The sequence below is a fragment of the Ilyonectria robusta genome (genome assembly GCF_021365365.1).
Source record: "Ilyonectria robusta strain PMI_751 chromosome Unknown BGZ61scaffold_23, whole genome shotgun sequence".
Lineage (NCBI taxonomy): Eukaryota > Fungi > Ascomycota > Sordariomycetes > Hypocreales > Nectriaceae > Ilyonectria > Ilyonectria robusta.
Genome location: NW_025764457.1, coordinates 493,253 through 512,734, shown reverse-complemented (window position 1 = coordinate 512,734; position 19,482 = coordinate 493,253). Strand labels below are relative to the sequence as shown.

The 19,482-nt window shown below is 49.8% G+C and overlaps 8 protein-coding genes across 8 annotated transcripts; 5 read left to right on the top strand and 3 right to left on the bottom strand.

Annotated features, from left to right (window-relative positions):
• Positions 1 to 2,532: 2,532 nt before the first annotated feature.
• On the top strand, positions 2,533 to 2,967 carry BGZ61DRAFT_320658 (uncharacterized protein; the record flags this gene model as incomplete). The annotated part of the gene is made up of 1 exon (XM_046238932.1): positions 2,533 to 2,967. A coding segment is annotated over one exon (435 nt), but the record flags the coding sequence as incomplete, so codon positions are not given.
• An 819-nt stretch (positions 2,968 to 3,786) lies between these two features.
• BGZ61DRAFT_398961 (FAS1 domain-containing protein) lies at positions 3,787 to 5,834 on the bottom strand. The gene is made up of 2 exons (XM_046243005.1): positions 4,812 to 5,834; positions 3,787 to 4,751 (listed from the first exon to the last, which is right to left on the bottom strand). The coding sequence occupies exons 1-2, from the start codon at positions 5,490 to 5,492 to the stop codon at positions 4,083 to 4,085; spliced, it is 1,350 nt and encodes a 449-aa protein (XP_046099002.1). The 5' UTR covers positions 5,493 to 5,834; the 3' UTR covers positions 3,787 to 4,082.
• Positions 5,835 to 6,551: 717 nt separating this feature from the next.
• On the top strand, positions 6,552 to 7,871 carry BGZ61DRAFT_482983 (DHS-like NAD/FAD-binding domain-containing protein; the record flags this gene model as incomplete). The annotated part of the gene is made up of 4 exons (XM_046249440.1): positions 6,552 to 6,699; positions 6,746 to 6,948; positions 7,012 to 7,084; positions 7,135 to 7,871. The coding sequence occupies 4 exons, from the start codon at positions 6,552 to 6,554 to the stop codon at positions 7,869 to 7,871; spliced, it is 1,161 nt and encodes a 386-aa protein (XP_046099001.1).
• Positions 7,872 to 8,342: 471 nt separating this feature from the next.
• BGZ61DRAFT_108667 (heterokaryon incompatibility protein-domain-containing protein) lies at positions 8,343 to 10,696 on the top strand. Its single transcript, XM_046236907.1, has 2 exons — positions 8,343 to 8,806; positions 8,861 to 10,696. Exons 1-2 carry the CDS (start codon positions 8,416 to 8,418, stop codon positions 10,543 to 10,545), a joined length of 2,076 nt encoding a protein of 691 aa, XP_046099000.1. The 5' UTR covers positions 8,343 to 8,415; the 3' UTR covers positions 10,546 to 10,696.
• Positions 10,697 to 11,870: 1,174 nt separating this feature from the next.
• On the top strand, positions 11,871 to 14,066 carry BGZ61DRAFT_363276 (general substrate transporter; the record flags this gene model as incomplete). Its single annotated transcript, XM_046241423.1, has 10 exons — positions 11,871 to 12,072; positions 12,123 to 12,345; positions 12,396 to 12,458; positions 12,544 to 12,621; positions 12,670 to 13,099; positions 13,151 to 13,445; positions 13,505 to 13,601; positions 13,658 to 13,669; positions 13,719 to 13,857; positions 13,917 to 14,066. The coding sequence occupies 10 exons, from the start codon at positions 11,871 to 11,873 to the stop codon at positions 14,064 to 14,066; spliced, it is 1,689 nt and encodes a 562-aa protein (XP_046098999.1).
• Positions 14,067 to 14,779: 713 nt separating this feature from the next.
• BGZ61DRAFT_482980 (hydrolase CocE/NonD family protein) lies at positions 14,780 to 16,943 on the top strand (the record flags this gene model as incomplete). The annotated part of the gene is made up of 6 exons (XM_046249439.1): positions 14,780 to 15,418; positions 15,477 to 15,524; positions 15,606 to 15,797; positions 15,850 to 15,969; positions 16,020 to 16,088; positions 16,143 to 16,943. 6 exons carry the CDS (start codon positions 14,780 to 14,782, stop codon positions 16,941 to 16,943), a joined length of 1,869 nt encoding a protein of 622 aa, XP_046098998.1.
• On the bottom strand, positions 16,939 to 18,421 carry BGZ61DRAFT_108661 (uncharacterized protein). Its single transcript, XM_046236906.1, has one exon. The coding sequence runs from the start codon at positions 18,260 to 18,262 to the stop codon at positions 17,024 to 17,026; it is 1,239 nt and encodes a 412-aa protein (XP_046098997.1). The 5' UTR covers positions 18,263 to 18,421; the 3' UTR covers positions 16,939 to 17,023.
• A 159-nt stretch (positions 18,422 to 18,580) lies between these two features.
• On the bottom strand, positions 18,581 to 19,332 carry BGZ61DRAFT_362946 (tyrosine phosphatase-like protein; the record flags this gene model as incomplete). The annotated part of the gene is made up of 3 exons (XM_046241394.1): positions 18,581 to 18,657; positions 18,710 to 18,849; positions 18,908 to 19,332. The coding sequence occupies 3 exons, from the start codon at positions 19,330 to 19,332 to the stop codon at positions 18,581 to 18,583; spliced, it is 642 nt and encodes a 213-aa protein (XP_046098996.1).
• Between the last annotated feature and the right edge of the window lie 150 nt (positions 19,333 to 19,482).

The window sequence follows — 19,482 nt, the reverse complement described above, 5'->3', positions numbered from 1 at the left end:
GGGTGGCACCTATTCTTTACGTCCTAGGGTATTCAAAAGTCGACAGTGAAAGGTAGAACATTTATAACGGGGGAGCTTGGGTGTTGTTGACATTCTGTTGAGTTCAAAAGCAAGGTCTATGAGCTAATACTAGTAGGGCTGCATACACACACCGTGCAACGGAGTCCCTTACCCTAGGCCGTTGCACTCCCTCCTATGATGACCATGGTGATCATGAAGCCGTGGGATACCGTAAGCCACATCGCTGTCATACGGTCGTATATTAGGCAAGGTCCACAAAGGCAAACAAAAACGGCTGTGCTGGACTATTACGCCATAGAGTTATGCGAGTCCATGTTACTCTCAGGTTCTACCCGAGGCTGCCTCAACCCCTTTCTAGAATACTGCGTAAGTCAATGCATTGCGTGTCCAGCTTTGATTGGTCATGGATATGCGACCGCAGCTGGTGGCAGCACACTGCCATGCATGTATCTCGCCACTTCAAATCAGCCCAAGCGATTTTCTGCCTAACGAGGCTTTGCTTTTTAGCCTTTCGCCATTCTTCTCCTCCGCTTGAGCTATAAATCTGTAAAAAAAGAAATCGTCCCGTGATACTTTTATATTTGTTTTAAGAAGGAACGTGTTAGCTCAACGCTGGTTTTGTTGTAAATATTTATCCTGTAGAGCACAGACTACTCATTTGTTAACAGTCCAACTTCCATGACTATTCATAAGAGTCCATAGAATGGTAGAGTCGAGTGAGGGTTACGCAAAAAACTCATCAAATCACTGCGGGTAGCTAAATATTTTTGGTCTCCGTCATGTGTAGTTCCCTCCAGTTATAATTCTTCTAGTGAGATGGCGTCGCTTAAATTGAATGTTGATGACGTGGGCTGATGTGGAACGCCTATTTCCGAAAAGTGCAACCAACCAAGCAGGGGGCGAAATGCAAGTTCTTCCATAAAGGGGAGGGGTCCTCAAACTGCAGTCATCAACAAACAAGCTCAGCCGGATGCAACGGATAATCAAGGTCTTGGCAACAGAGACTGTACGTGGCACTGGGACTTGCTTTAAACCTGGTGAGGAACTGGTTCAACCATTTTCTCACTACTCCCCCTGCGATGTTGACAGGCAGCACCTCAAGCAGATATGTCGATGTGCCTAAGCTGAGTACAAGATGCATTTAGTCTTAATCAAATATTTGGGGAAGTGCTAGGGAGTGAGGGGAATCTGTTGTTACAACATTTGTAGCTCCTCACACCATATACAAGGATTGCCTTAGATTGGAATTTGGAGCTCAGCCTGCCTAAGCAAATGCCCCTCATCCAAGAGTATGGCCTCATGCACAAGCACAGCTGCCATGCACCTGCAGAAAGAAGAGGGAACTCAATCACCCAATTCCACTGCCGACGCGTCTTGCACTTCATGTGTCTACATAAATTACTGCGGTTCTAAACCTTTAGCCGCCTCTTGATCGATTTCCCCCCTCTTTTACTCCTTACATCCACGCACGCCCACTGATTGGAACGACGGCCGACCCTAGCTACACCCCGCGGCCATTACTTCGTGGACTCCTGGCCCGTTGGCTGAACCATGAGCTCGCCCAGACGAGCTGGGTCCGTAAAGTCCGCCCCGAAGTGTTCTGCTTTATGGCAATACGGAAAACGCTGTGGAAATACGAAAGATTCTGGCCACTCATATTGCACTGAGCATAAGAAGGAGGTCAAAAAACTCCACGACGTGTATAAGGACGCAGAACAGAAATACGAGGGTATTATTAAGCCTCCGGAGGGATTTGAAGTGACACAACGGGAGGAGAAGATCAAATGGGGCCGGAAAACTATACGTCTGAGGAGAGAAGTGTCTATTCGCTTCTATACCAATGTCAAATCCAGTCCAGATCTCCAACATGCTCTGAGGATCCTGAAACTTGAGTCTGATGTTTCCGCCCTGGAAGAACTTTCTCAGAATACACAGCCGCTGTCAGAAAGCTCTAGCAATCCAAACACAGCCGATCAGCTGGTTTCTAAATCGCTGGATTCTCTCGATATCCATACCGCATCACGTGGTGGGGATTGCGAGAAAGTGAAGCTGCTCCTTCAAGATGGGGCAGATGTCAATCAAACAAACACTACCGGGCAGACGCCCCTGATATTTGCATCATCGCAGGGACATGGAAAAGTGGTCAAAGTTCTTCTCGGCAAGAAGGCAGATGTCAATCTTGCCAACTACGCTGGAATGACACCGCTGCATTTTGCATCATCGCAGGGACATGCGGAAGTCGCTAAAATGCTTCTTGAAGAAAGGGCAAATATCGATACAGCCAACTCCACCGGAACGACACCACTACATTTTGCATCATCGCAAGGACATACAGAAGTAGCTAAAATGCTTCTTGATAACGGCGCAGACACCAGTATTGCCAGCACGGACGGATCGACACCGCTGTATTCTGCGGCATGGAAAGGGCATGTGAATATTGTCAAGGCGCTTCTTGACACTGGTGTAGATTTCAATTATCCGACCAGTGCAAGATGGACACCATTACACGCCGCATCAGCACACGGGCACATAAAAGTTGTTGAAGTACTCCTCGAGAAGGAAGCAGATATCAACATTGCCAACAATGACGGAACGACATGTGTTCACTCTGCAGCTATAAACGGGCACCTGGAGATTGTCCATCAGCTTCTCAATAATAAAGCAGATATCAATATTGCTGACAACGACGGAGAGACTCCCCTTTACTCTGCAGCGCTGAACGGGCACCTGGAGGTTATCCAAGTGCTGCTTGGCAGGGAGGCGGATGTCACGATTCCCAACAATAATGGATGGACGCCATTACACGCTGCATCATCGGAAGGGCACCTAGAGGTTGTCGAGGTGCTTCTCGACAACCAAGCAGACATCAATACTGACAACAACAATGGAGAGACGCCTTTATGCGCTGCAACCGTAAATGGGCACCTGGAGGTTGTCCAGACACTTCTTAGAAAGGCGCTATCCAAAGGGTACGTAGAAATTTACGACTTGTTTAACAAGAAGGGGACAGATGTCAATGTCGACCAACCCAGTGCGTAGGCGGTGGAGGTGTGTGTGATGTTCAGAGATGTGAGGTATGCGATTCTCTTCCTTCCTAACAGTATTATAAGGCGGCTATTTTTAACAGTCGACTCCGGCTATATAGGAAACATGTTGCTTCAAAACGTCAGGCAGTGACTGGCTCAGCAAGAATAGCAGGTTATTATAGCCAGGGGGCGACAGAGATATATGCATGTTAGGGAGCGGCTAGGGTTGAAATCTGAGGGCATTTTTATTATTCGATTGTTTTATTCATGAGTGAGTTTGAGTGTTTTGCTTTGTTGTACTATTGATGTTGTCTTAATACATTGGCATTTCCCGAATATAAGTACCTCCTGTATGAAAATAACGAGTGGTTACATTTTGACCTTTGTGCTGACCGCGGGTCACAACTGGTGGTACGACGCAGTGAAGAACGTCAAAGAGGGATGGACTGTATCTGGGGTATCAGCAACTATCACGCGACTCTCGACGACAATTGGGAATGTACATTGGATCTTCTCGCAACGAACATCTCCGAAGATGCCGACACAGACGTCGGATTAGATTCTGAGGTCGTGGTCTGCACACTGGGCTGCATGTCGAATCATCTTATCACGAAGTCGTCGACCAAGGGTACATATTCGGCCGTTCAACCTCACCCGCAGCGCTGTCGTCATGGAATTGGGGGTTTCAAGACCCGCAACCACAGTTGGAGCGAAAGTTCCTGTGGGCTCAGCAATGGATCTACTCTCATCGTTTTGGAATCAATTGCTTCAAAACGGGCTGTAAAACGTCTGACATAAAAGTGACGGAGTGTCTCATCGCTGGCGAACGACCCAATCTCCCAGTACGCGTTTGCGTCCATGTCAATATATTCCTACGTAATTGTCGAATCCACGGACATAAGGTTCTCGATTGATTAAGTTTTACGACGTCAACTTTGATACAATTACACATGACTGGAGTGGAATGTAAGTATAAGAACCTCCCTCGTTTATGCTCGGTCCCAGTGCCTTGTGAAGCCTCGCGGCATCTCACCTTTAAAGATCGCCTGTTATCCAGTCTTGCTCATCATCCTCATCCACAAACTCACTCAGTCTCTCCATCAGATCCTCCACTTCAATCTCACCGGTCCATGCATCGCTCTCCTTTCCACCACGCTTGCACGGAGGAAGTGGGATGTCTTCAACCACATGGATAACACCGTTCTTACCAATGCCATCCTGGAACCCAACCTTCACGGCCCCATTTACAACTATCGAGGTCCAACCCTTCCAGTTGTACACATCCACTCCCAAGCTGCTCTTCTCCAACAAAGGATGGAGTTCCAAGTGGAAATGGTCGACGCCGTCCATCACCACCTCAGGCTTTGTCGTCTTGTCGTCTCCGTAGTAGATCTCGTCGCTGTACAGGGTGATGTTCGGCACGATTTGGTATTTCAGGAGGGCTGTCAGGTACTTCTTTCCTTTCTCGGTGTTGAAGAGGAACGCGTTTGCTCTGGGGCCCAGGCGCTCCCATGCCGAATTCGAGGGGGCAAACACGGTGCTACCGATCATCTTGACGGCGTGTATGTATTTGACAAAATCGGTCTTGTCGTATGCGAGGAGGAGAGTAGAGAACTGGGCCGGGAAGAAGCTAATCTCTCGACCAATCATGGTGGGTGGGATGAGGATCTTGTTAACGGCGTGGATGTAGCCATTCTTCGCTTTCTGGGATGAGGTTAGCAACAAAGGGCATCAAACAAGTCGTAGTGACGGAAGTTATCTTACAATGTTCACGGCAACAACTTTGCTGTAGACATTGACACGCACGCCCGAGATTCCAACGCTGGTTCGGAGGCGCTGGGGCTTTCCGCCGAGGAACTTCTCCTCCAATGCTGTCGGGAGAGTGTGTGTCGTGAGAATTCTCACAGCAGGATAGCTACCCACTCCAACATGATAATCGAGCAGATCCTCGACGAATTCATCGCTCGGCTTCTTGTGCTTGGGGATGTCCTCGAACGCCTTGTCAATCGGCACGAACAGAGTGTACGACGCATCGGAATCGTTGAGCAGCTTCACCACCTTTGAGTGGTCCTTCACAAGCTTGTAGAACTCGGTCGTGTGGTTGCTCTTGGAAATGAGCTCGTAGATGGTGTAGTTAGATTGGTCGTGCTCAACAAGGTCGACGTCGTACCCAGCGGCGGATCCACGGTTGCCGTGGCCGGATTCCTGAGCGAATATCGCGCCGACCTCATTGCGAACCTTTTCTTCGGCATTATGGATGGCATTCGCTATCCCTGAGGAGAGAAAATCGACAGCTTCGTCGAATGAGGAGGTGAGCTTCGACCGAGTATCTCCGAGCAGAGACTCTGCGTGATGGATTTGGTCCTTGAAAAAGTCGGGACCGTCTTTCAGCACGGCGAGCGCCGATACCGCAGCGACCGATGCGAGCGATACGGTGAGCCTCATCGTATCTTATCGGCAATGAACTTGTAAGATCGGAGAGAGATATCGTCGAGGTCGGAGGGCGTCAATCAAGCCGATACGGTTATAGGTGAACTATTTGAAGGTCCGCAGAGGATCGAGGTTTGTTGGTGAATGAATCAACTCGCATCCAGGTCGACCTGATCAGATAATGGCGCGACTTATTAGTTCCAAAGCTTGGCGAGCTTCACAGCTTGGCAGCTGAAGACGTGATCGCAGGCAGCTCAGGTTTAAATATCACCTTATCCGCAGTGGGAAAAAAGGAGGAATGCAACGCCGAAGGCCAATGGGATGCCGGTCTGCGGGATATCAGCGTCATCCGCGTCATCATCTCCTGTCGACCTGGTCATCGTTCCGGAGGCTTCGGATTTACCCCGCATCGTGTTGCTCGGATTACTCGGGCACCGAAGGTATCTTGGCAACCAAAAGGGACTAAGTTTGTTAGGGAATTGTACGTAACGCCGCAGTAATGGCTATTCTAGATACAAACAAATCCCGCCATCTCGACCTCCGGTGGGTGTTATAAAAAGGGTCCAATATTGACTAATCGGGAGTACAAGAAGCCAATTCGGCTTGTAGGCGACAGAAACTTACGCGTCCAAGATGTCATGTCATCAATGGCTGACATGAAGATGAGCCAAGCCAAGAGCATCGGCGATACGGATGAATACGAGTGAGAGCCTAACCATATTGGATCAATCTCCCAGATCATTCAGTTCCATCCCAAACCGTCTAATTCATCTTAAGCGATTGCCATTTCATCGAATAGAAAACCTTTGCCAGCATATCACCTCTTCTACTACAGAATGAAACCCATAGCAGGCAGCCGTGTCTGCCTAGAATCCAAGACTTGGCGAGGATCTCCGCGCTAGCTTGTTTGAGATTTATTTAGAAAGAAAACAATATTCCACAGCCATATGCTGATATTCTTGGTAGCCACCTCAACAATCGTCATTCCTCAGAAACGAGCTGCACCGTAACTGATCAAGTTTGCTTTCTTTCAGATCAAGACTGGGAACCTCGTCATACTGATCTAACGCCGCCATGGCATCCTCTGCTCCCAAGATCGCGGAAGCTGAGCGATACGATGCACCTGAAATGATCGCCCAGAAGGCAAAGGCCCTCGCTGCTCAGATACGCGAAAGTAAACGCTTCATCGTTTTTACTGGGGCGGGCATTTCTACTTCTGCCGGTATGCCTTACTTCTAGGTTCGAGATGCTCCATCTAACTATTGTAGGCATTCCTGATTTCCGAGGCCCTGAAGGCGTCTGGACCTTGCGTGCTCAAGGGAGGCAGCCCGCCGGGAAGGCAGTGAACACATTGCAGGCTATTCCGACACCTACACACATGGCACTTCTTGAGCTACAGAACCGAGGTATTCTGACTTACCTCGTTAGCCAGAACTGTGACGGCTTGCACAGAAGAAGTGGGATCCTACCTGTATGTTGAGCGAATCTGGATGAGATTTGGACCTCTAACAAACAAAAATTTACCCAATAACAGGGCAACATATCAGAGCTCCATGGCAATAACAACCGTGAATACTGCAAAGACTGTGGAAAGGAGTACATTCGAGGTATAACTGACTCTACCATTTCCTTAACCTCCTTTTTCTTACATTCTCAGACTTTCGAGCCGTCGCCACTTACGAAAAGACGGTGCATGACCATCGCACAGGACGCAAATGCGCTCGCTGCGATGGAGCTCTACACGACAGCATCATCAACTTTGGGGAAGCATTACCGGCGCAGCCTCTCCAAGACGCTTTTGATCGCGCCGAAGAGTCCGACCTTTGCCTTGTTCTTGGATCTTCGCTCACGGTGACTCCCGCCAGTTTGATTCCTCAAATCGTCGGCCGGAAACGAGGTGCGAAGCTGGTTATTTGCAACCTCCAGAGCACGCCATTTGATGGGTTGTCTGATCTGCGGATCTACTCCGATACCGACAGCTTAATGACACGGGTCATGGATATCCTCGAGCTTCCAATCCCGCAGTTCATCCTCCACCGTCGTCTGTTCATTCAACTTAAATCTCCTGGTGAAAGCCGACACGAGTTGACGGTAGGCGGTGTTGACATCGACGGCACACCAGTCACATTCCTTCAGTCGGTCAAACTTGAGAATAACAGAAGGATCGTTCGTGCCGAGCCATTTACAATTCAGTTCCGCGGTGATCTAGATCCTGGCCTAGAGTTCAAGCTCGAGCTGGAATTCATGGGACACTACCGCGAGCCTAACTTGGAAGTCGTCCATCAATACAACGGCGAACGGGATACAGAGGGTTTATATCTGCTTGAATACAATCCGTATCTCAGGGAGTGGAAGGCTACACGAGAGAACAATCCAAATACTCCGGTACTTTAGGCTAGAAAATGGGAGAAAACGGCGACCAACAGAACTTGGTTGTTCCCAGGACGATCAAGGATTTGTTTTGTGGAGCCGGTGTACGTCTTCAAGATGGATGATTCAGCATGTACTTGGGCCAACGACAAGATACTCGTCAAATGTCGAGGGCCCCTTAATCTAAGAAGAACAACGAAGATTGACGCGTGGCAGAGTGGGTGCCTGGTGGCAGATTTACACAAGTAGAATAACTGCGGGTCATGTCACAAGAAAAGAAATACACATGTCCATAGCCCCAGGCTGAATGTCTGGTCAGCCCTGAGCTGAGTGGAGGATTCCTTGTACGCGCCCAGTCATGAAACCAGCGCTTAACGAACCAATAAACACCTGCAGACTCACCCTTTCCCAACTCATGCTTGTTGGGGGCGAAGCACTCAAAGAAAGAGATAACAAAGTCCATAACCATTTTCTCCCCATTCCATTCTTTCATTTCTTCTTCCCGCCACCTCAGCAGTCCTCCAGTGCAACGCATTAGAGTGGAAACAACTTCAATAGCACCTCGACAATGCTCTGTCTCAAGTGCCAGAATTGCCTCCAGATGGAAGATGGCCTGATCGAAACCAAGGCACCTCATATTTCACTTCATCATCCAACGTACCAGAGTCTCGAGCAATCTATCGATGCGGGGTGCTATATCTGCAGTCGTTTCTGGGAGGCTCTGAGTGCCCAAGAGCGTGAACTTCTCTCCGGCACTTTGGGCGAAGGAGTAGAACTCCTAGACGGAGGTTGCGCTGTTGAATTGGCCAAGGACCGTCTCACAAGTACTTCCCTGGAGGGCGGGAAGTCTGGTGGTCATCCTGGCTGCTACTTTCTAGCGGTTGCATATGCCACCGCCCCCACAGTCATTTCCACCACAGCCTGCTGGAAAGCAAGCTTTCTTCTCGAACCTATTGATAGTCAGTGGCTATGCATCCCGTCCAAAATTGGCTTCCGAGCTAACAATGTTGTAGGTGCAAGTCCAAGCCTCGCACGTCAGAGTCTCGCCCAGAGCACGCGATCCCCGGAGACGTTATCTTTGGCCAGGCATTGGGTCAAAGAATGCACCACGCATCATGAACGATGCAAAAGGTCGGTCGGCGAAAAGACCTGGTACCCGACACGTCTGCTCTCCTTTGACCTCCATGAGGCATCAATGGCCCGCCTGCTAGAGACGGATCAAACAACTCCTATCGGACAATACATGACACTCACTCACCGCTGGGGCCCTGTCGACCATATGACGTTAACGAACGACACATATCCACAGCTGCTCGAAGGGGTTCTATTGTCTACCCTACCTCAAGTCTTCCAGGATGCCATCTCTATTTGCCGCCATTTAGGCATAGGCTATATCTGGATCGATTCCCTTTGCATCTTCCAGGGCAAGAACCACATCACAGACTGGCAGCACGAAGCTTCTTTGATGGGTAATGTATATTCAAACTCATTTTGCAATATCTCCGCCGCCGATTCTCCCGATTGTTCTCAGTCGATTTTCAGCCGCAGAGATCCCGGTAGGATTTGCCCCCAAGTGGTAGAGATTACCTTTCGCGGCAGAGACAGTGCAAAGACCATGGAGCGTTTCACGCTTTCCGATTATAGGTTCTGGGAATCGGAGGTCTCAAACGCCCTTGTGAACAAAAGAGCTTGGGTTCTTCAGGAGCGCTTCCTAGCCCCTCGCATTCTTCACTTTGGCAGGCGACAACTCATCTGGGAGTGCTGCGAGAAAGACGCCGCAGAAATCTATCCTGATGGCCTGCCGCTTTCCCTCTCGGGATTCTGGGATACTCGATTCAAACAGCTTAATTCATCCGACTATATCAGTCGGGTAGGTCGGTACAGACACTGCGAGACTGACGGCATTTCCGCTCCTCATTTACTGTGGTTTCGCATTGTACAATTGTATACAGCTTCAGCGCTCACAGTTCCAAGCGATAAGCTCATTGCGTGTTCTGGTATTGTCAAGAGGATGGCCGAGATTTTACAGGACGATTACGTCGCGGGTATGTGGCGCCGATATCTGGAGGGCGAACTGCTGTGGTCGGTACCCGGCAACCATCAGCCCGAACGCTGGACACGGCCTAAGGAATATCGTGCTCCCTCCTGGTCTTGGGCTTCAATCGACGGCCCAGTCACGCCAGGCGAGCCACGAATTCAAGATTCGTTGATAACGATTGAAGACTACCACCTTGATTATTCGACAAGCGATGAAACTGGTCCAATTCGGGGTGGCTGGCTACGCCTTCGTGGGGTCCTCAAAAAGACAACTTTAGGACGCAAAAACCCTACGTCGGGTGGAGGCTACCATTGGGATATGGTCCTGGACGGTGAGAATTCCAATGCACTGGAGGAGGTATCCCCAGGCTATAGTAACCCGCTGGTGATGCTCGATATTCTCCAAGAAGACTTTGAGGAAGAAAACGCTAAAGGGTTGTTGTTCTATATGTGCGCTAGGTCGAATATTGAGAAAAGGGAAGGTATGTATATACTGATGCTTAAGATGGTTGAAGAAGAGAAAGGAACCTTTCAGCGTATCGGGCTGGCTTATGCTTGGAGTAAGGAGGTAAAGGAAAGGGTTCTAACGAGGAGCCCGGGAGAAGCACAGTTGCCATGTCTTGAGTATCAAGGTGGATTGCATTCTATATGCATCATCTAGAGCACGTTGAAGGCACGGGAGACGGAAATACTAGGAAACCCCATGCGTGCAATGAAGTGACAGCCCGCAAAGCAGTCTTCAGCATCAGCAGTCGTTAAGGCTTATGTCTACCGTTAAATCTGAGCTGACTGCACTGTACCATTAAACTAAGATAGAGTTGAGCACGTTTCTATAACTATTTCATGATTTTAGGTCTGATCAAAGCCGTATGGTGATATGTAACCACCTGATTCGTTGCCAGACCCCGCGACGAATGGAGATATCAGTGTGATAGGATATTCGGGTTAAGTATCGGAGCGAAGGTGCTATCACCAAGCTGCAATTCCCAAAAATAGCACCCCCTGCCACAATAATGCGTAAACACCCGGTTGAAATAGCCACGTAATGTGATAAAATGCTCACCATTACGCTAGACCAGGGCAACACAAGCCTATTGGCGATAAGCTGAGCTAGTGGTAGATAGGGATCCGACATCCCACGCGTCGATTTGTCTGAAGGAAGTAAATGGTCAGGATAAAGGGCCGTATGCTCACCTTTCTACCCCACCGCTGCACTCCCGGCTCTAAGGATCATTGAAATTCTCCATGAAATCAAGCGTGGATTTAACAGCAAAGAATCCCATCAGACAGGAGTGCGGGGAGGAACGTGGGGCTTGCGCACGGGAAATAGGTTACATCCGGGGATGGACATCAGCAACACAATTGGTGCGGGTCGGAAAAAAACACAGGCTAAACAGGGTAGAAGCTATCTCATTGGAGTCTGTCCGAGAACCACATGGCTCATTGCTACCTCTTTTCCCTTTCCGGTTGAAGGAAGGATGAAATCCTTGCCCATGGAACTCTACCTGGAGTGACTACGTAGAAATGCCGATGCTAAACAGTCATGCTGATCTCTGTAAGGGTTCTATTTAGCCTAATTTCGCTCATCCACACATGCTGAATTCACGTACATTCTATCCAACCAGGCGCAAGGTTACGTTGCAGCCTGAAACCACCAGACCGCCAATACCTAAGTCATGGGCCGACATTTCAACCAAATCACTCCGATGGCTTCGCAGGGCGTTGATGAATGGAACACATCGGCATGTAGTCACAGCACTGATACTCCTCTAGCTCAGCGCAAGGCATGGTGGTATCAAATACGGGGACCATTTAGCCTATAACAGAACAGTCCGGGGATATGGCTTCAATATATAATACCAACGCAGCATCAAGAGATTTGGTTCATGCTCCCCGCATCAGACATCATCCTTGGCGTCGTCAGATCTGCTCCTCTTCCCCGCAACACAAATCCCTCTGTAAGATATCCGCACCACATCATTAACGATGGGCGCCATCGCCAACGCAGGCGGCTATGATGCTGCCCTGCAGAGACGTCAAGCCCTGATGGGCGCCAGTGGTGCCAGGGCCCTCGTGAAAAACTTCAAGGTCTTTCGAATCGCAGCTTTCGCTTGTATCGGTGGTGTGCTCTACGGATACAACCAGGGAATGTTTTCGGGCATCTTGGCCATGCCGTCTTTCGAGAAGCGTATGTTCGTTTGGTTTCAATTATGTTTGGAGGATGCTAACCGTTTGCAGATATGAATGGATATATCGACAATCCGACCCTCAAAGGATGGCTCACGTCAATTCTCGAGCTGGGTGCCTGGCTCGGCGCGATCCTTTCTGGTTTTGTCGCTGAAGTGTGCTCCCGAAAGTATGGCGTCTTGATCGCGACTAGTGTCTTCATGCTTGGTGTCATTGTTCAGGTCACCTCAATTTCAGCTGGTCATCAAGCTATTCTTGCGGGTCGGTTCATCACGTAAATCACATCCTGGCTCCATATTTTCTCCACGGCTAATCAATTCTCAGTGGCATTGGAGTCGGTAGTCTCTCTATGATTGTCCCTCTTTACAACTCGGAATGCGCCCCTCCGTAAGTCTTCCCGCCGATTCTCATATCTAATTCGGTGCAAAATACCAGGAACACCGCCCAATCCATTGCTGACACGGTCCAACAGTGAGGTACGAGGCGCTCTAGTTGCTTTACAGCAGCTGGCAATCACATTTGGTATTATGATCAGTTTCTGGATTGACTAGTAAGTATCCCGCCTTATATCTCATTGGGTTTTCTGACCCTGCAATAGCGGATGCAACTATATTGGAGGTACAAAAAGGGAAACTCAATCTGACGCTGCCTGGCTTGTTCCAATCTGCCTCCAGATGGGACCGGCATTCATTCTCTTTGTCGGGATGATATGGATGCCATTTTCCCCTCGTTGGTTGCTTCACCATGGCCGAGAATCCGAAGCCCGTGAAGTCCTGTCCGATCTTCGCGATCTTCCCCCGGACCACGAACTGATCGAGCTCGAATTCCTCGAGATCAAGGCCCAGTCGTTGTTTGAGAAGCGGAGTCTTGCTGAGAAGTTCCCGCATCTACAAGCGCAAACCGCCTGGAACACTTTTAAGCTTCAATTCGTCGCTATCAAGGCTCTCTTCCAGAGCCGTGCAATGTTCAGGCGCGTGATTGTCGCTACTGTCACCATGTTTTTCCAGCAATGGACAGGCATCAATGCTGTGCGTTTCCCTACTCGAAGTGTACTTGAGAGGAGCTAACAATTTTACAAGGTTCTCTACTATGCGCCTCAAATCTTCGGTCAACTAGGACTCAGCGCTACAACCACCAGTCTCCTTGCTACCGGCGTCGTTGGTATCGTCATGTTCATCGCCACTATCCCTGCTGTCCTGTGGATTGATCGAGTCGGTCGTAAGCCTGTACTAACGGTGGGCGCCATCGGTATGGGCACTTGTCATATCATCATCGCCATTATTCTTGCGAGGAACATTGATCATTTTCACGAACAGCCCGCCGCTGGTTGGGCAGCTGTTTGCATGGTGTGGCTCTTCGTGGTTCACTTCGGCTGTAAGTTGGCACCAACACCTCTCCCAAGGCTCATCCTCCCGTAAGCTAATCGGAGATAGATTCATGGGGCCCATGTGCTTGGATTATCATCGCTGAGGTCTGGCCTCTGAGTACCCGACCGTATGGTGTGGCACTTGGTGCATCTAGCAACTGGATGTAAGTACCTGTACTTCCCCACCTGAAATGAAATAACCGTTAATCATTTTGTCTAGGAACAACTTTATGTACGTGGCAGTTAAACTTAACTCACTGACGTTCTCTAACCCAAATTAGTGTTGGCCAAGTGACTCCAGATATGCTTACTAGCATGACATACGGCACCTATATTCTTTTCGGAGTATTGACCTATCTTGGTGCTGCCTTTGTTTGGTTCACTGTTCCCGAAACCAAGCGTCTGTCCCTCGAAGAAATGGTAAGTTGTTTTCCTTTATTCTTTCCCGTCAAGATTGTCACTAACACTTTGATTCTCAGGATCTCATTTTCGGTTCAGAGGGCACTGCGCAAGCTGATACGGAGAGAATGGAGGAGATTAATCATGAAATCGGTCTCCACAATCTCTTGCACCTCGGCCGGGTTGATGGCGAGGTGGATGATGTCATCGAGAAGGAACATGCCGTCTAGGCCTCATGATCACGATCCAGCCGGCCAATAGCCATACTCTCTGCTTGTCTTCCAACACATTACGGTCTTTCATATGACTTACCTTTCCGTGGCAACTGTTCAACTCATGGCTCCACCCATTAGCCGTGCCTTCTGGACCTGCTCTATTTGCTTTTCCATAATTATTTTAGCTCAAGGCAGTAATACCCGCAGTATCTTGGATCCGACGTCTGCTCCCCCTCGTTCCAGTGCATTGCTGCATTTCTAATTAAACCCATCCGTCTTGCAACAAGATCAAGATAATACGAAGCTTCTAATTATATCATGAACAAAGGTCTTCTCGTTTAGGTTCTTTCCTATTCGCCGAATTATCATGTGGTCATAGTGCGGTCTAGTTAAGACGCACCGAGGCTTAAGCTCCTCGGCGCCCCAATGACTTACCCCTCATTTCCGTTCCGAAGATGCCAACCCAATTGGTTAGTTATGCGAGCTGATCAGATGTTATATTCTGTTCCCGAAGATGTATTTCCGATTGGCTACTTGCAAGGCCTGCCAGGTTTAGCGGTGTCTTTCCCCGGATCAATAGAGCATTTAAGTCCACTCCTGACTCCCAACGTGATAATCTCTTCTCCAAAGGCTTCACATTTCTCACAAGCTCAATCGCACAACGCCATCTTATTGTTTAATATCTCACAGATAAGAAGGCAGGTTTCACCCGGTTCTCAGGAAGTATCATGGCAACCTCAATTGGGGACACCACAATCATCTTTGGCGATTCGAGGCAGCCGAAAGCTCTACCGCTCTCTCATCCCAAAGCTAGATGGGTTGAATTCGGCACAGAGCAAAAGGTCTTGCCAAAAGGCTATACAAGAAGAAAGGGATGCCTTCCGCTACCTTGTGATATACTATTCGAGCGTGACACTCCCGTCAAAGTAGTAGACCTGTTTCCAAAAGTATCACGCGAATCTAACCCGTCACAGTTACGAGATGGTACGAACATCTATGTCGACATATACCGGCCTGTCGAGGACTCAACCACCTGTCCGGCATTGATAGCTTGGTCTCCATACGGTAAGCAAGGAGGCAGGGGAAACCAGGTGCTGGATGATTTTCCTTTCCGAATGGGAATTCCGCTTCGAAAGCTTTCTGAGCTCCAGAAATGGGAAGGTCCAGACCCAGGGTATTGGGTTCAGCACGGCTATGCTGTTGTCAACCCTGATCCACGTGGAGTCGGTAAAAGCTCCGGAAACATCTACCATTTTGGATCCCAAGAAGGGCGGGATGGCGCCGACGTAGTTGATTGGATCGGCCAGCGTCCATGGTGCTCGGGCAAGGTCGCATTGACAGGGAACTCATACCTCTCTATATCTCAGGTCAGTCCTCACACACTCCGTAGGATTTGAATCAGCATACTGACTAACTGCTTCATAGTGGTTTATTGCAGCAGAAAGGCCAACTCATCTTGCTGCAATTGCACCTGTTAGTTTCCTGACCCAAATGTTGCAATATTCGTGATTTTGGTGAGATTATTGAGACTGTTCAGGCTAACTTTTTTATTAGTGGGAAGGAATGACAGATCTCTACCGAGAAGCGACGGTATTAGGAGGCGTTCTCTCCAAACCTGCCTTAGAGTTCAACCTGCAGCTACTTCAGGTAAATGCAGGAGAAAATTCCTGGGAAAATGCAGTTGCTATGGCAGTCAATAACAAACTCTTCGGAGCATATCACGATGATAAGAGAGCGAAGGTTGAGGTAAGTTGACGGCAGGGACAAATTTCACTCAAAGTCGCTCATCAATCTGCAGGATATTACCGTCCCTGCATATGTTGTCGCGAGTTGGTCGAATCCGATTCATACATACGGAACATTCTGTGGGTATCACAGGTTGAAGAGTGACAAATGGCTTCGAGTTCATGACACATTTGTAAGTCCGCGTGGAAGGAAATCAGATACACAAGCTGACCACTTTGATAGGAATGGCCAGATTATTACCAGGAAGACAATGTCGCGGATCTACACCGATTTTTTGATAAGTTCTTGAAGGTAGATTGCAATATTAATTATGCTTTCGGAAACCGCTGACTGTGTGGTCCGCAGGATATCGACAATGGCTGGGATACCACAACTCGTTTCCGAGCCAAGATCCTCGACACAGCATGCCCACTCGCCAAGAATGGAACAGATTTTCAATCTACAGCATTTCCATCCCCGGAGACTAAATCTCTAAAGCTCTTCCTTGATGGATCCAGTGGCTCTCTAGTACCGACTTGCCCTGAGTCACACCGCCTGGAGTACAAAGCTAGCAATGGGGAGATTGTGCTCACATACACGTTCACCAACGAAGCGATACTATGCGGGCCACTTCGGTTATTCTTAGCAGTCTCTATAGTTGGCGCCCGGGATTCGGATATCTTTGTCACCTGTGAGAAGATCCTTACAGGTGGCGGCAGTGGTACTCAGCTCATTGTTCCCTTCGAGCATTCCTATCAGTCGTCTATAGTGCGGATCGGCCACAGAGTGGGTTTGGCATCAGATGCAGGAGCATTATTTTACAAAGGTCCGAAGGGGCAAATACGTGTCTCCCGTCGCACCCAAGAGCCGGATCACCAAGTGCCGGGTTTACCAACCTTTCGCATGGATGAATACCACCCGCTCAGCGAGAACGAGATCGTTCAGGTCCAAGTCCCGCTAACACCAATCGGTATGCGCTTTTCGAAGGGTGAGAAGTTCAAGATACGACTCAGCGGCATCAACAGGTCGGTCTATCCACCTGTCGACCAAGCGAGTCTCACAGTTGAAGGCCTGGAAGATATCAACATCAACGCTACAGTCTCTTTACATACTGGCTTGGAGGGGGACCTTGAGAGCTATATTATACTCCCATGTATTCAGTCTTAATTTTAACGATAGCAACGAAGAGGGCTTATTAAAGGTCACAACTAATTTGTAGAAATTAGAGGGGGTTCCAGGTCTATATTTCATGTTTCATGTCCCGACGGTTCGTGATCTGCACCTCTCATCATGTTGATCCGGACGGGCCGCGTCTGTCTACTTGGAAAGACAAATGGTGACGTACCATCGGCCAGGGCTCTCTCATGCTCGGCCCAGGCCTCGCGACGGAACGTCTCGGATCGGGCGCGGTAGGCTTCGTTTTGGTCTTCGGAGAGGGCAGACCACCCCGGCTCGACGTCATAACCCGAGAGGTGCATGTCGTTGTGGAAGACGTTGATGGGGCTGCGCGGCTGGGCGGTGAGTGACCATGGCCCGCATCCGAAACGGTCGGTAGGCAAGATAGGGGGTGTCGCGGGCCATGGTGATGTTAATAAGGTGGGAGCGGGACGACCAGACTGGGAGGAGGCGGCTTGGAGGGCGGCGAGATAATCCCTGTTGCGGGCGACGACCTCTTCGTCTGTCACGTTGCCGAGCTCGTGCTGCTCCGAGAGCGAGACCATGGCGCGGATAATGTCTTGAGGCTGTTGTCTGTTCCCGAACTGGCTTTGCGGCGTTGTAAATGCCGGTCCTGGCATCGGAGGAGACTGGACGGGACCAAGACTAGCAAACATCGGCGCCATATATTGCATATGGTGCACCGCAGCAGCCCGAAAGACGACGACATCCAGTCCCAGCCGCCTCGATAGCAGCTCCACGGCCTGCGCGGTTCCAGGCACGCCAAAAGCCCTCGATCTTTCTACCGGGCTAAAGGTTGCATCGTCCATGCCGTGAAAACTGCGCGCCAGCAGCGCAATCTCGTCGTCGTTCAGCACCGTCCCGAACTGGCCGTGGTCCACGGCATCCTTGCCTTTGGCGTAGAGCTCGCTAGGCGTGCTGAGGCTCCCGCCCGTGGCGCGTTGGATGTTGGCGCGCACCACGTCTGGCGGCGGCCAGAAGAGGATTTGATGCGTCTCGTCGGCGGTGAGGAAATCGGGATCCGCCAGCGCCTTGCCCACGATGTCGCCGCGGCTGAGAAGGAGACGGCGTTCCTCCTGTGTGAGCTGGTCCTGGTGGTTTTGCGCCTTGACGTAGAGCGCCTGTGGGATCGTGTCATGGTCAAGTTGCGCGTGTCGTTGGCAGATGGAACGCTCAATAGTCGCGTGCAGAGCGGCTTCAGCGCGCCGCATGGCCTCACCGCCTTCTTCTGTGTCGGAATCTACGTCGACTTCGGGCCAGTCTTCCTCCCGGGTTCCAAGGTTGGGGTCCATGTTACGTGATTCTGCCATCTCGAGGAGGACCGATAGTTGTACGTTGATGGAAATTTGTCAGGGATGGGATATTGTTGAAGAGATCGCGGGGTTGATGGTCTTGGAAGATGGGCTGTTCGTGACCATATGGGTGGGGCTCTGAGAGAATGACCGTCGGTCGCCTCATGGAGAATAGAACTCATGCGAATGATAACAAGGCAATGATTGAGATTTGCGATGTTTCAGCAGCTCCATTCAGTAGATACTCTGCCCTCCTACTCCTCCTTCCTTGACATCGAGGCAATCTCCCAGCACGGTAATTTCGCCAAGTAACACTACATACTCTACCTGGTGTTCTTATGCGCTTTTCTTAATACTCTTCTTGCTAGATTTCTTCCGTTGAGAAAGCATATGTCCATAGAGGATATAGAACGCTAGTAAATACGTTAGTCAAAGAACAGGTATTTGACACTCAAGTGTTTGTACCTGGAATATAAATAGCCAGTCCAAACCAGAGGAGATATTGGTATACTGGGTTTCGGGCTTGCGAAGGGACAATGACCTTGTAGACAAGCCAGGCTTCGGAAAGGATGCCAATTGGGTAAAGAATGATGAACATATTATATCTTTAGCACACGGTATGTTAGCCATCATTCATGACCACATGCAATGCATTCACCATACCTCAACCACAAGAGAGAATTCGGCACACTCCCAGTCCCCTTTTCAACGGCGAAATACGTGTACCTCACTACGTCGGCCGCATTCCAGGTAACCAGCATGTTAGCGTAAGCCCATTCTCGCGCAGCGACATCGGGATAGTTTCTGGTGATGGCCCAGACGATGGTGTTGCGGCCAGCAACCTGCAGCGCGGTTGTGGCCGGCGAAGCCCTAACCAGCCCGATGGCGGCATGGATGATTTCAATGACGGTACACGTCTCGGTCCATCGCGCGAAGACGTGAAGCTCATCCCAAACGGCCGCGTTCCCACCGCTAGACCACAGCTGGATTGTGCGGAGAAGGATGACGATTCGCAGAGTGGCTGACAGGACGTTGTACAGGGCCAGGTAAGCCGCGGCAGGGGACGAGGGTTCCTTTGAGGGCGCCATCTTAGTTCGTTGAGTCGTCAAGTCGCCTGTGCTGCGGAAATTTGTTCGGACGAGAGTGGCATGCGGCGCGTGTCACATTAGAGGAGATTTTTATCCTTTTATGGGTCACCGAGAGATGAGATTATCGTCAGCGACGCAATTCGTGCGGCA

Excerpts from the sequence above, each read along its gene's own strand:
- BGZ61DRAFT_398961 (XM_046243005.1), bottom strand. The coding sequence starts at position 5,492 with ATGAGGCTCACCGTATCGCTCGCATCGGTCGCTGCGGTATCGGCGCTC. Across the intron at positions 4,752-4,811 it reads AAGTTGTTGCCGTGAACATT|AAAGCGAAGAATGGCTACAT; the intron begins GTAAGATAACTT and ends ACCTCATCCCAG.
- BGZ61DRAFT_108661 (XM_046236906.1), bottom strand. The coding sequence starts at position 18,262 with ATGGCAGAATCACGTAACATGGACCCCAACCTTGGAACCCGGGAGGAA.
- BGZ61DRAFT_108667 (XM_046236907.1), top strand. The coding sequence starts at position 8,416 with ATGCTCTGTCTCAAGTGCCAGAATTGCCTCCAGATGGAAGATGGCCTG. Across the intron at positions 8,807-8,860 it reads TCTTCTCGAACCTATTGATA|GTGCAAGTCCAAGCCTCGCA; the intron begins GTCAGTGGCTAT and ends ACAATGTTGTAG.